Below are 13,687 nucleotides of genomic sequence, written 5' to 3' on the forward strand. Positions count from 1 at the left end.
TGGCAAGCCCAACTTTGTGAGAGGGCTTTGCGATTCCTGGAGTGAGCGCAGGGCTCTGGCTGTCTGCTCCCTGTCCCTGCAAAGAGGTGCGCCGTGATTTATTCCGGAGGTGTTGACGGCACATTGGGAACACAGAGATGAGATGTGCTGCTCCTTCCACCCCAAAGGAAGTACGGCGGGCAGCCAGTCCAGGTTGGGATTTTCCAAAGGAGATTCCTAAGGTGTCTGCAGCCAGAATGCCTCTTTCATAACTTTCTTAGTCTGAAATTATTTCAAATTTGAATGGGAAATGACCTTAAAACAGAAAAGTCAAACTTCCCATCAAATGAGTTTGACTTCTGGGTTTGCAGGAGGAAATAATAATTGTTTCTCCAGCTGGATGCTCTCGCTGGGGTTTTTAGGGCAGGCCAGCCTAGCTTCTGTCTTGTTTTGGTCCCCCAGATGCTGTGAGCTGGCGGAGCAGCCCAAGTTGCCGGCGCTTCAGCCTGGCAGCGTTCCTGCTAGCACTTCTTGTTCTAAGATTGCTCCCCAGCCCTGCCGCAAGTTTCAAAGTATGCAACTTTAAATGACTTCAGCCTGTGAGTTTCAACACACTGCAACTATAAGCAATGCAGTTATGACTTTTTTTTTTTACTTTTTTTTTTTTGGAACACTCTAAAAAAAAACCCCAAAACTCAAAATTTCCGTGGTTTCCTGAAAATGTTGTGGGTGGTTTTTTTGTGGGGTTTTTTTTTGTTGGCAATTGGGTGACCTATGAAATACCATAAGCAGCACAAAACGTTTATCCAGCGACAGCCTGCGGTAGCACAGGCAGCTCTTAGTGGGTTTATTTTCATTATTACAGCAATTTTAGGGCTGCATGCTGCAATTTTCACTTGCAGTGAGGTATTAAATTGAAATTACCCCAGATGTAATTGTCACACAAAATAATTCTGGACATGCTGGATTTAATGCTTTTCCAAGCTGTGGTTTTTATTACCCAAGCAAGTGCCAAAAAAACACTTGTAGTCAACAACTTAAACTGAAATCTGCCTTCTGGGGAGCCAGGGTGTTTAGCTGCAGTTACACTGGAGGGGGACGAACAGAAATAAGGGACCAACTGGAGGAAAGTTTGGGAGGGCTCCTGAAGGAAGCACCCGGGGGTAAAATCCTGGGCAAGGGTAGAGTCAGGGCCACATAGGGACCCTGGAGAAGCCCTGGCAGATGCAGCAGCTCAGCCTAACCCTTGTCGGGCTGGTTTTCGGGGAGGCGAGTCCCACCTGCGGTGCAGTGCTGGTCGCAGAGGTGAAGCGAGGCTGGGGGTGCTGCAGGGTCCCCGCCGGCTCCGTAGCGGCAGCGCCGTCGTCGGTTCCGCCTTTGGGGTGCGACGAGCCTCATTAGAGGGAAGTCAGGGGCGGGTCGCAGAGCCAGCGGTCCAAGCTCCGGAGGTGCTCGTATATGACGTTTCAGCGTTTCCCAGCTGCACGTTGCCTGGTTAGGTTGACCTGGTGCGTAGACAGGTGGGTTTTTAGAAGCAAGGTGCTGTCACGCACGGGGAGCCTTCATCGTAGTGCTGGCAGGCTCAGCCGGCGTGCGGTATCGCTGTCGCTCCCGCTGGTGGGTGACACAGCACGCATCTGCCGCGGATTGATTTATTAGCTCCTTAACACTTGTAATAACGTAAGTAAAGTATTGATGACTTTGTGTTTTCCACCCGCTTTCATTCTTTTCCAGAAATAGCTTCCCTTGTTATCTCCACACAACCCCTCCTGATGCCACTCTGGAAGTGGGCGGAAGGACACGCATCTGGGAATGGTTAGGAGATAACGGTGTACAAATAGCACAGGGAGGGCAGTCGGCGTAGTCTGTCCCTGCAGCTCCACAAAGCGAGCGAGAGGTGAGCCTGGGCGTGGCAAACCAGGCGCCGAGCAGCAGCAGCAGCAGCTTCTTTCTCACCATATCAGGTTGGGAAAGCTCAGCTGAAGTTGGCCTTCACCAAGAAGGCCAACAGCGTCCTGGCCTGTATCAGCAATAGTGTGGCCAGCAGGAGCAGGGAAGTGATCGTGCCCCTGTACTTGGCACTGGTGAGGACACACTTCAAATCCTGTGTTCAGTTTTGGGCTCCTCACTATAAGAAGGATGCTGAGGTGCTTGAGCATGTCCAGAGAAGGGCAATGAAGCTGGTGAGGGGCCTGGAGCACAAGTCTTCTGAGGAGCGGCTGAGGGAACTGGGGTTGTTCAGTCTGGAGAAGAGGAGGCTCAGGGGAGACCTTATCGGTCTCTACAACTACGTGGAAGAGGGTTGTAGCTACATGGGTGTTGGTCTCTTCTCCCAAGTAACCAGCGACAGAGTGAGTGCAAATGGCCTCAAGTTGTACCAGGGGAGGTTTGGACTGGATATTAGGAAAAATTTCTTCACTGAGAGGGTGGTCAAGCATTGGAACAGGCTGCCCAGGGAGGTGGTAGAATCACCATCACTGGAAGTGTTCAAAAAACGTGTAGATGTGGTGCTTCAGGACATGGTTTAGGGGGCATGGTGGTGTTGGGTTGATGGTTGGACTTGATGATCTTAAAGGTCTTTTCCAACCTTAATGATTCTGTGATTCTAAGTTGGTTACTGGGTGATGCAAGGGGCCACAGCAACCCAGTTGAGCTTGGGGCATCACACAGTGCTGTTTAGTAATTCAGAAACCTTCTGCTTTTAGCATCCCTGAGATGTAACTTTGATGAATGAGGGTGTTGTCGCGCAGGGCAATGTCACTGAATTTTCTCCTGCATGTGGAGTGGCCATGCAACTTTAGTGTCCTTTGAGGATGGACGTAGAATTAGAATTGGTTGAATGATGAATTTTGGGATTGGTGACTATGCTGAAAGAACAGGGTGGTAATGAGAAATCTGCTTTGATTGCATTGAGGCAGGATTTGGGGAAGTTTTTGATGAAAGAAGGCAGCAACCAATTTAGTTTGAGCTTGCAAATAGTTTGTCTCACCCAAGATGTCATGTTTTTTCTTATCTTTGGAATTATTTTACCTTTTGCACACTTTTTTCCTTTCATTTAGGTCACTTTGTAAATAATCAGAAATGCAATTTCAAAATGAAAAGGTGAAAAACCTCATTAAAAATAATATCTCAAGCATTTTGGCATTTCTGATGTGCAACATGCCATGCTGATAGCTCAAACCAGCAATATTTGGCTACTGATACTTGCTTTCATCTCCCCATCCCCACCTTAATTTTTCCATCTCTTTTTACTTCACCTTGCAGATACCATGACGCAGAGCTTTGGGGGATCAAACTGATGGTTTCTTGAAAGAGTAATTGCTCAGTTCTCTTTCCTGCTTCATTTGAGGGTGGTAGTGGTAGCATCTGGGCAGTGACACAAGAGCAGGAGAGTGGTGTGTAGATGAGAAGGGGCATGATGGCTGTGATGGGGAGCTCCTCAGGCTGGGCATGGGGGCCCCTCCTGCCACTGGTGTGTCATTTTAAGGCCATCATAGGGGCTGACAGGGACCTGGAGAGAGCAGCACAGATGTAAGAGGTGTATCTAGATTTCCTGAACTAGAAATGTGTTGGAGTCAGTCTATAAAAGCCACAAATTTCATCAGCTAAAGGTCAAAGTAATTATAGAGTCTACGACGTTTCCTCCTGGGAAGGAGGCAGCAGGGGCTGTGGTTGCAGTTGTGGGTTTTCACCTTCTGCAGGCTGGCTTGGAAAGTGTTAAATCCCAATCTTCCCTGCAGTCAGGTTATCCCACGAAGGCAGAATGAATAAGGAAACAATCAATTTAGAAACAGAACTTGGCTTACCTTGCAGCCAGCTGGTGGAAATTGCAGGTGGGAGAGAGGTGGCTCAGAGCTGGAGCTGCAGTGATGCTCTTACCTCCACTGCTGCCACCAGCTGGGTGGGTGTGAGAGTGCTCGGGCCCCTGCCTCAATTTAAGAAAGAAAAAAACCTCATCATGATGACCCAGTATTTCTGGAATGACACCAAGAGCCCCATGAAGCTTACAGAGCCACCGAGGCAGCTTAAGACTTGCAGCTGGCCTTCTGCAAGCACCTCACCCGTGCCTTTCCTTTGGCACGAAGGACCCGTTTCTGATCCCATCACGCTAATGTCAGTGAGGAGTATCTTTGCTGAAGGTGGTGTTGCCATAAGTAATGTAAAAAGGGAGGGCCTTTATTTTCCCACTGCCTGTCGGTTGGGTGGCTGGTGGTGCCAGGAGGGTATGATAGCTGGGAAGCAAGGGTTAGAGAAAAGGACTGCAAGCTGGGTGCCTCCTTTCTCATCCCTTCCTATTAATGACACTTAAGCTCTTTTTGCTGCTTTAAGCCTCAGTGACTTACTTGGCAGTTTCTGGACTCCTTCAGAAAGGTTTCATGCAGAAAAACTTTTTTGTTTGTTTTTTAAATAGTGGCTGGAGGTGATAGTGATGGACTATCTGCTGCCTGTGTTAATGAAGGGAGCTCCCACTTTGAATTCCAGCACCTGAACGACCTTTTCCTCTTTCTCCCTCTCCAGGTGCACGACTTTGCACTATCGCCAGGACCTCCCGCCAACCAGCATCATCATCACCTTCCACAATGAGGCCAGGTCGACCCTGCTAAGGACGATTCGGAGGTAAGAGCTCCCAATCTGCCCTTAAAAAGGGGTGAGTAGGCTAGAGGTTTTCGTGAATAAAGGCGGAATCTGTTTGCACTCAACGCAGCAATGGGACCAGACCTACCAGCTGCGGTCTCGAATGATTACCGGGAGAAATTAGTGTGAAAGCTGGTCTCTGAGAAGTAGATTTTATGGTGGGATGCTCAGGAAAGTAAGTAGCCATGCTGCCTTTGCAGGGTCCAGCATGGGACCCTCTTGAGGGAGCAGCAGAAGATTAGACAGAGTCAGGGATAAGAGGTTTTATATCCAGCTGGGTATCAGTGCTCAGCTGTATTTTGTCCCAGTCCTCTAGGGAAAGCTATTATTCTGCAGATGTCTGTTCCAGTACTGCTGTTTGAGCCTCTCCAGTGACCCATCAAGTGCCAGAACGGCTTGCTAATTGGGAAGCCCTAATGGTGCACATGCAGCCTAGATTTTTCAAGGACGGTCTCTGTACTCCTCTGGATACACGGTGGAGCGCTCTGGGCACGTGGCCATTCCTTCATGTGTTGGTTTGTTCTCGGCTGTGTTTTGCTGTAGTGGATAGAATAAAGGCTTCATTTTCACCACAGTTTTTTTTTTAAAATCAGTGTTTAATCCCAATATGTGCCTTGAATCTGCAAATTCTCTTGTGGGAAGATTTAGTGAGGTGTGTCTATGACACCTTTGAGGGGTCTATCTCCAGGTCTCAGCTGGTGGGTTCCTCTGTAGCGAGCTTGTGTGTGCTCTGCTCTGTGATGGTGATAAGTGTTTTGCAGGTGTCTCATGGCCACACAGTGAACACTTGTGCCCTGTTGCAAGCCTTGTCAGTTAAACGCTGGCATTCCCAGGGACCTCTTGCCGTCGTCGGTACTGGTCAGACTGGGGTTGCTGGCTGAGGCGATACTTCAGCTGTGCCCTATTCACCGTCACATCCTCACCAGGCTCTTCTCTGAAAACAGTATCCTTCCTCAGGTGAACACGCTCAGTGCCACAAGTGAGTTTGACAGTCCTGAAATTGAATTCCTGCTTTGCTTTATGGTTTCATGCCCGATCCCATCTCCTTCGCTTCATACTTAATAATCTATCACTGCTTGCTTTCTCTAGAGTGTGTGGATTTTGGGTGTGCATAGCACTGACACTTGGTGCTGTGTACCACCTCCTTGATCCTGGACCTTCTCTTTTATCTTTACAGTGCCTTGCACAGGTTTACCATTCTCCAGAGCTTGTTGTAACAGAGATGGCAAGGCAAAGCCAAGTGCAGTCCTCTAGGCCCTGAGATATAGGATGCTTATAACATGTTAAGTGCAGGGATGGACTTTAATATCGTTTCTCCTCATAATTCAGCACTTGCCTGTCCTGGCAGGTATGATCATGAGTGATGTTGTCATGTGAGAGATGTTAGACCCATGATACAGCTCTTATGCCTGGATCCTCCATATCTGGCTTCATTACAAAACTGTTCATTGCAATGATGGCATGGTTAGAAATTTTCCTTCTTCCTCCAGTATGTTGTCCTCTGAAGTTTCTGACTTCCAGCTATGAAGAGTCTTTCTTCCTTGTTCCTCCTCTTTTCTTTGCTTGACTTGATTAGTTGGCTTTACTGCCTTCCTTACCTGGTTGTGTGTTGTTTCTACCACAACCTTGCCCCCGTGCACTGCTTCTCCCTGCTCACATGCCCTGGCAATTCCAGCACTCATGTTTTGTCTGTGGGGAGGTTTTCCCCAGCTCTTGGGCCCCTTCTGAGCCCTCTTTCCTCCAAACAATGCCAGAGCCCCATGGAGTGGAGCATCCCACTGAGCTGCACCACAGAGGCAAGCCTGGGTGGTGAGGAACCAAGATGACAGCCTTGGGTCCCCAAGTCCCCTGCTTCTTCCTGGGCTAAGATCTTGAGTTCTCCTGAGCTGACCCTCCTTTTTCTGGTCCCCATGTTTTGGAGGTGGCCTCCTGGCATCAGGGTTCACTCTTTTCCTCCTGGATGCAGTACTTAGAGGCTTGCTTTGATCCAACTGGCCCTTGGTGGCAAGTTGTGCTGGTGACGTGGCTCCTGCTCTGCTTCTCTCTGGCCATGATTGTGCACGTATTGTCACCTCCCTGCTTGTTTTTGGACCCAGCTGAGAGCTCATCTGCCTCTTCAGCCTCTGTAGGTTAATTTGCTGTGCCTTCTGACTGCTCTGTTTCTTTCCCCCTTGCTTGGCAAATACTTAGTTTAATTAGATCTTCTAGACAACTCCATCCCATGGTGGCTGTAACAACATGGATCATTTTCCATTGCCATTCAAACAGACTCTCTCCTCCTGACACTGCTTTGTGCCTTTTGGAGCCGTCTGTGGCCAAGTGTCTCCAAGCGCTTTGAGCACAGCAGTGAGGAAAAATGGGCATCTCTTCTCCCCTGTTCTCCCCAGTACGTCTCCATGGTGCACTCTTGCTATAGCCCAGTTGACAGATGGACAGGCTGAGGAACACAGAGGTGATTTGCCTGTGGGTGGTAGAAGATTTGGGTTGCAAACCTGGTTTCCTGAGTTCCAGCAAGTTGGGTTTTCCAGCCTCCTTGCAAAATGAATGTTCTCAGTTAACTGCTGTGGCAGGAGCAAGAAACAGGGCGAAGGGACAGTGCTCGGCTTGTCCAAAGCCGTGGGGCGAGGGGCATCAGCCCCCCAGAAGGAGCACTTCATGCAGGACCCTGTGTAAACACAGAGGGGTGACAGAGGGAAATGCGGGTGAAGGTACCCTGTAGCAGAGGAGGAAATCAGCTCTTGCAGAGGGGACCATGTACATGACAAGCAGGAGGGATTTTGCTATTCCTACACTTTTCCTAGGTGCTTGAGAGCTTCAATGCTCACCGAGTGCTGAGGCTGAGCTGTACCGCAGGCTGAGTGTGTTGCGTTCGGCTCTGGGCGAGGATGCGAGTGCTCTGACCCGTGGAGCAGAGGCACCAGGACACGGCCTCCGCAGCACCCCTTCCTTCACGCAAGTCACGTTGCGAGCATTTGTGACAGTTCGTTTATGAACAATTTGCGTAGAGGTATTGAGAAAAGCTAGTGGACTGTGTTGAATAATGAATTAATTTAAAAGTTTCATGATCTTTTCTCTGACCATTTGCCAGCTGGAAGAAAAGTAGGGGGAAAAAAAAAAAAACAAGCTAAATTAATCGAACGCCCAAATCTCTGCAAATGATGTAGTCAGCGTTTATAAATGCGTATGTAACTATGCTTGTGAATACGTGCAAGTGTCTGGGCAGTGGGGGATGGGTGTCGTGAGAAAGGGAAATAGAACAGGGAAGAAGAGGCCAGAAAGGAGGAGATGGTGAATAGCAAAGTAGCTCTTGAGATTCTATTTTTTTGCTGCGCGGACAGTGAAGAAACTGCCACTGGGTTGTTGTTTCCGCCACTCACTTTTCGAATGACCTTGGGCAAGTTTCTTATACCCCCGTGGTTCAGTTTCATATCTTTCAAGCTCCAAGGTTCAGCGCATCAAAGATGGTGAGAGTCTCCAGCAGTATGGGGATGGGACCGTGTGAAGAGGAAAGGCAGGAGCAAGGGAGAGAATAAGCAATACAGAGGCATTTTGGAAAAAAATACACAATTTCTTCTTTCTTCTCTTTCCATCCTGTGCTAGCCTGGATTTAGGAAGGGAATCCAGCTCATTGTCCAGCTCATTAACTGTCCAGCTCCTCCAGAGCAAGAGCTTAAGGGTGTCCCCAAAGCCATAGCAGTCACGGGAGGAAAAGGAGCAGCAGGGCCAGGAAAGGCGCGCTCCTCGTCACCTGGGGCTGGGCTGAGTGTTGGGGCTCTTGACAGCGTTGGGCAATAGTGCTTAGGGGGATCTGCTCCATGCCTTGCCTATGAGAACATCGTCCTCTTTCTTTCCCATCCCTCCCCTGCAGGCACGGGCACGCTCGCGTGCCGCGACGCGGCCGCCGCTGGGCGGGCAGTCGTGCTTTCAGGGCTCGGTGCGGCGCGGCATCCCCTGCCGAGGTCTGCAGGGAGCCGGGCTTGGTGCCTGCCCCGTCCCTGGGAGCGTCCCTGGGAGCGGTGGGGAGAGGAACGCCGCCCGCCATGGAGGCAGGGCTGGGGGAGGCGGAACTGCAGGCAGCTTGGGGTGACGCTCCGCTCCCGGACCGTCGGAGACCGTCGTGCTGTGACTCTCTCCAGCAAGGCAATTCGAGGAGCTTGATGGCCGGTCGGCGCTGGCGCAGGCTGGGCAGGAGAGGAGCGTAGGAGGCTGTCATGTTGGCAACCTGCCGTGCGGAGAGCGAGGCAGAGGCAGCCCTGTTTACTCTGCTGAGTGGTCTTTATTTATTTAGTCTTCAAACCTGCAGCTGGGGAGCTCAGAACAGGAGTAAGGAGACTTAATTACTTACCTCTCGCTGACAAACCGGAACACATCCTTTGGCAAAAGTCCTGATGGCGAGTGCTGCGAACACCACATCAAATATTTAGACCGTTAATTAGCAGGGAGCATATCATGGCTTTCATTTTCCAGTGCTCGTAAGTAAGAGAAGCGACGTCCTGGACAGACAGCACCTCACACCTTCTCCTTGTGCCGCTACCTTGTCTGCATCCAGGCGCATCTGAGGCAGGGAAACGACAGAGCCGTGCGCCTCCTTCCTTAGGCAGCGGCGGCACCATATAGAATCTGTGCCATAACTGAAACGAGCCCGATGGAAGAAGCGAAAACAAGCCAGGTGTTGCGCAGAAACTGTATAATTAGCACATTGTGCTTACTATTTTTTTTTTCTGCTTTTTGCACCCTGGATGTTTTTTTCTTAATTTGCTAATCCTCTCTCGCGGTGACTAAGTGCACAGCCCTCCATGCGCTTTTACCTTTTGATGTTAATGTGAGAGAACTCTTGAATTTCAAAGAGCTTGGTGGGTATCTGAAAGAATAAAATGCAAAAGCCGCAGTGTAATCAAAGCTCATTATGGTTATTCTTGGTGTGATGTCTCTTTTCCTACATAATCAGTCATCTTGGGTTGTTGAAGCAGTTAATTTTGGTGGGCATTTTCTCTCCTTGCTCTCAGTCTGATTTCAATAACTGTGACCCTTGGCCCTTTTGACACTTTATTAAACTCCCAAATGTTTTTTTCTCCCAGATAAGTCCCAATATGTTGCCGTGGAGAAAATTAATTAACGGGCTCGTGAATTCCCAAGGATCAATGTCCACAGTCACCCCTCTAAAGCAACTGGTATTCTGGGTGATGACCAAAAACATACCGACCTTTGGTCAGAAGATCTGAACTCCTCCCTGGAAACATTTTCTGTGTCTTACATGCCAGGGTGACTTTTGCATTGGTATTTGTTTGGAGACGAAATTGCTGAATCTAGTGCTTACCTTTGGGTAGGTGGAAAAGGATCCCAACAAACTGTTGAGAAGGATGAAAGAAGGACCTTACGATGAAGTTTTAAGGTGAAATTCTCTGTGGTTCCATTGTATAACGTCTGCTAAATCTATTGAAATGAAGAAAATTTCAGCATTAACTTTTCAAGATAAAGCAGCACCAAATCTGGTCTTATGGGCTTGAAAAAGCATAAGCGCTTTCTGGAGTAGAAGCATGACTTTTCATTTCAATGGTAACAGGTCTTTCAGTGATTTAAGGGAGAAAGTGTTGTGACCTCTGGCTCAACAGAACTTAAAAGCTGTTTTGATTTGTTAAAATATGCCAATCATTGCAGTGTATCTACCTATGTTTGATTTCAAGGAAAAAAATTCTATAAATAACAGGGGGACTTCAAAGCACTATAATATTAATTGTCTTCTGATTTTACCCATATAAAAGGAAAAAAAGCCGTGCACACACATAAAGTATTAAAAAAAAAAATCAAAGCTGAGAAAAGGCACAACTAATAGCAAAGCTGTCTTTGAATTTTTAGAAGTGCTTTTAATAATCTGAAGAAAAAAAAAATCCCCATCACATTGAAAAAGTGCCGTATTCGGTGCCTCTGTCTCCTGTCCTCCCTGAGGAGCATTGCAGGAGGGGTGTTTATCATCTCCTGTGTTTCCGGCGGCATGGGTGCGTTATCGTGGGATTAATAGAGCACAGGTAGAAAAAGCGTTGGAGACGTGAATTTGGCTTTGCTGAAAAGCTGGCGAGCTTGCTCTCGGCTGCCTTGGGGAGCACGCTGCAGCCATGGGGCCGCAGCCTTTGCTGCACATCTCCTGGTGCCTGGGTCAAGCGGCCCCCAGCCTAGCAGCAGGTTTGGGGCTTGCAGGGGTCTGTGCGCGGATTCGCAAGAGCAGCAACGAGCTCAAAGCCTGCTGGAATCGGTGGGCACCAGGTCCCTTGGAGCTGTGGTAGACACAGCTTTTGGACCACCCTCACCGGGGCTTTGTTCACTTGGGATTGGGGGTAGTGTCATGCTGTGGACGAGTCCCACAAGGACTGGGAGAGGGCCGTGATGGTGCTGGGTGCGGATGCTTTCGGTGCTGGGGGATGCTGCGTCACCCATGACGGTGTCTGTCATTAACCCCGTGGAAGGATGACGGTTCATGGAGCTGGGGCAAGCCTTGGCGAGGTCCCTCCCGCATCAGCCTGTGTGCTGATTTTTCTTTTTATTTTTGTTCTTTTTTTTTTTTTTTACCCTTTGCCCTGGTCAACCCTCTGCATCCCACAGATGGCCATCCTTGGCATTCAGGGGACATCTTCCCTCATTTACGGGGTGGCAAGCCGAGGCGCAGAGTTGGCAGCAAACGGCTCAATCCGGGAACAACGGGAACTGGCAGCTGAGCCTAGATGGGGCTGCACATCTCCCCAGCCCAGCGCCTTGGAAATGGCCCGAGCTGGGTTTTCTTCCGTAAGAGGTGCCCTTGGGGGGAATTCGTCCAAGTCACTGGGTACTGCCGCGAGCCCAGGTCTGAGTCTACAGCCCAGTGCAGCGGTTTTAGTTGCGTTATTCTTGCTGGCACCAGCAAAAGCAAGCTCAGCCCCTTTGTGACTGCCTTCCTGTAGAGTTAAGCCCTGCACTGCACTTCTGGCAGGCGAATCTATAAGGGAGACTGGGCGGAGGCAGGCTTTGAATATGCAAGTTACCCACTCCCTCCCCCTCTGCCGCTCGCGGCGGGTTATTTATTTATTTTGCTGGCTTTTTTACAAGTCTGCTGCTTTCCTGCAGGTTTCACCAAGTTAGGTTTCCAGGCAATCAGCGCTTGTTAAATATTCCACTGAGCATGATATTGCTCTCCTGTCTCTCTGTACTGACGCTCAGCCGCGGTAATTTGCTGAACTCAGCTCTCACATATGGGGATTTTTTAAAAATAACAAACCTATTAATAATAATAATTAAAAAACACTTGACAGGTGGAAACAACACATCTAAATTACTCTGTGTGCCCCAGCGGGAGGAGGAGCGTTCAGCCACTTTCTCTAAGCCTTCGCGCAGGCTGCGGGCATTGGCGAGGCGGTGTTGTCTAACCCTGCTCGGTGCAAACCTCAGCGACGCTGGGGTGGCCACAGCAGCTCCTGGCTGATAGGACTCCCACTATCACTGTTGCTTAGGGGGTAGAGGCTTTCTTCTCCACCCCACCCCAACCTTAACATGCAAAGTATCTGAAGTGTGGGGGGGAAATCATGGGTTTTGCCAAGTTCCTGAAACTGGAGGAGGCTGGGATTGTTTCCAGAGAAAGTAATTATGGACTTGGAAGTGATGTTGAGGAGCTCCACAAGGGAGGTGCCAGCCTTATCCACTCTGCTCTGAGATAAAACCCCCTTTTTTTTTTTTTTCCCAATATTTCTGACGGGGTAAAAAAAACCCAGAAACCATGGAGGAAGGATCCATTTGAAGCATCTGCCTTAGGAGGTCCTGTTATCCTCCCCAAAAATTCTGGCTCAACTCTTTCTCTCTCTAGAGTGCTGTAATTCCAGCACCTGGTGGATGCTGGCACCTGCCAATAGGTATAGATACTCCAAGCCCTCCTGGGCAGGTGGCCTTGTGGTTTTTCATCAGAGAGGTGCAGGCCTTTGGATGAGCATCCTTGGATATCTGGCGGTGATGCTGTGAGACCTTCTTGGGTTCCTACCAGCTGGGCTGGTGGCACCTGGGTTCCCTGGGGATTCTGCCCTTCAGAGCCCTCTTGACTGGAGTCTGAGCCAGGGATGTGGTTTTCCAGACTTCCAGGCTCTTTGCCGGGGCTCTGGGAGCCTGAGAGGCTAGGGAAAGGATATGGAGGTGTCAGGGGCTTCAAGGGGTGTCTGTCCTCTTACGCCAGCTGAAGGCTTTTCTTAACCCAGACCAGAAGGCAGACTCAGGGGTGAAATCTGGGGGGCTTTTAAATCCTGTTTGAAAAAGGAACCGCGTGCAGGAGGAAGGCAAAGGAGTTTAAATTCTGGAATGGCCCGTGCCACCCAACTGGCATTATCAAAGCGCATGTGAAGCCCTTAGGCGGGTTTTTGGGGTGCCCTGGGGTTTCTGCTTCAAGAAGGTAGCCTTGACCCTTTGGTGGGCAGGATTTTACACACGTGTAATTCTGCCAACCTCAGCGCTGTGCAAGAAAGGGGGAGATGAGGTCTAGACTTTCTAATAATAATAACAATTAAAAAAAAACTTGGTGGCCTAATTAAGGGAAGATTGTAGCTTTCAGCCATGTTTCACAGTGTCTGTCCACCTGGAGGGAGCTGTGAGCCACATCCTCCAGCCTCTCTCTCTCATTAAATAGGCAGGCTCCAACCCTGCGCTCATCCTCTCGGCAGCCTCTGAAACGCAATCAGCTCACGGGTAAAAACAGGAGCTGTCCCGCCACGGCTGTGAGCTCTGTAAAGATGGGTTTGAGCCTGGTCTTCTGTGCTTTGGCAGGGATCAGTTCCTAGGCTTTCTCACCCTGTTTGCTGGGTTGTTGAGTTGGTCAAGCACTGTCATGGATTTTCTCTCTTCATTCTTTAGCGTGCTGAACCGTACCCCTGTGCACCTCGTCCATGAAATCATACTAGTGGATGACTTCAGTGATGATCGTAAGTGACCCTTTCTGTATTAAAAGCAAGGGGCCAAACTGAAAGATACTGTGAGAGACTGGGATTTACGCAGAGTGTGGAAGGAAATTTAAAGCTCCGTAGGTGTGGAGAGCAAACCCCGCTGTGCCAGGTTTGCATCGCTGCGT

At 49.4% G+C, this 13,687-nt stretch overlaps 1 protein-coding gene across 1 annotated transcript in view; it reads left to right on the top strand.

Moving 5' to 3' along the window:
- The window catches only part of GALNT14 (polypeptide N-acetylgalactosaminyltransferase 14), a gene marked incomplete at both ends in the record, with an annotated part of 95,500 nt that overhangs the window by 52,290 nt on the left and 29,523 nt on the right, over positions 1-13,687 (top strand). The window contains 2 exons of the mRNA XM_081997852.1: positions 4,498-4,596; positions 13,474-13,541. Of these exons, the coding sequence (XP_081853978.1) occupies positions 4,498-4,596; positions 13,474-13,541 (167 nt within the window). The remainder of the gene's footprint in view (positions 1-4,497; positions 4,597-13,473; positions 13,542-13,687) is intronic.

The sequence above is a fragment of the Phaethon aethereus genome, assembly GCF_964289735.1.
Source record: "Phaethon aethereus genome assembly, chromosome: 3".
In the NCBI taxonomy this organism is placed as follows: Eukaryota; Metazoa; Chordata; class Aves; order Phaethontiformes; family Phaethontidae; genus Phaethon; species Phaethon aethereus.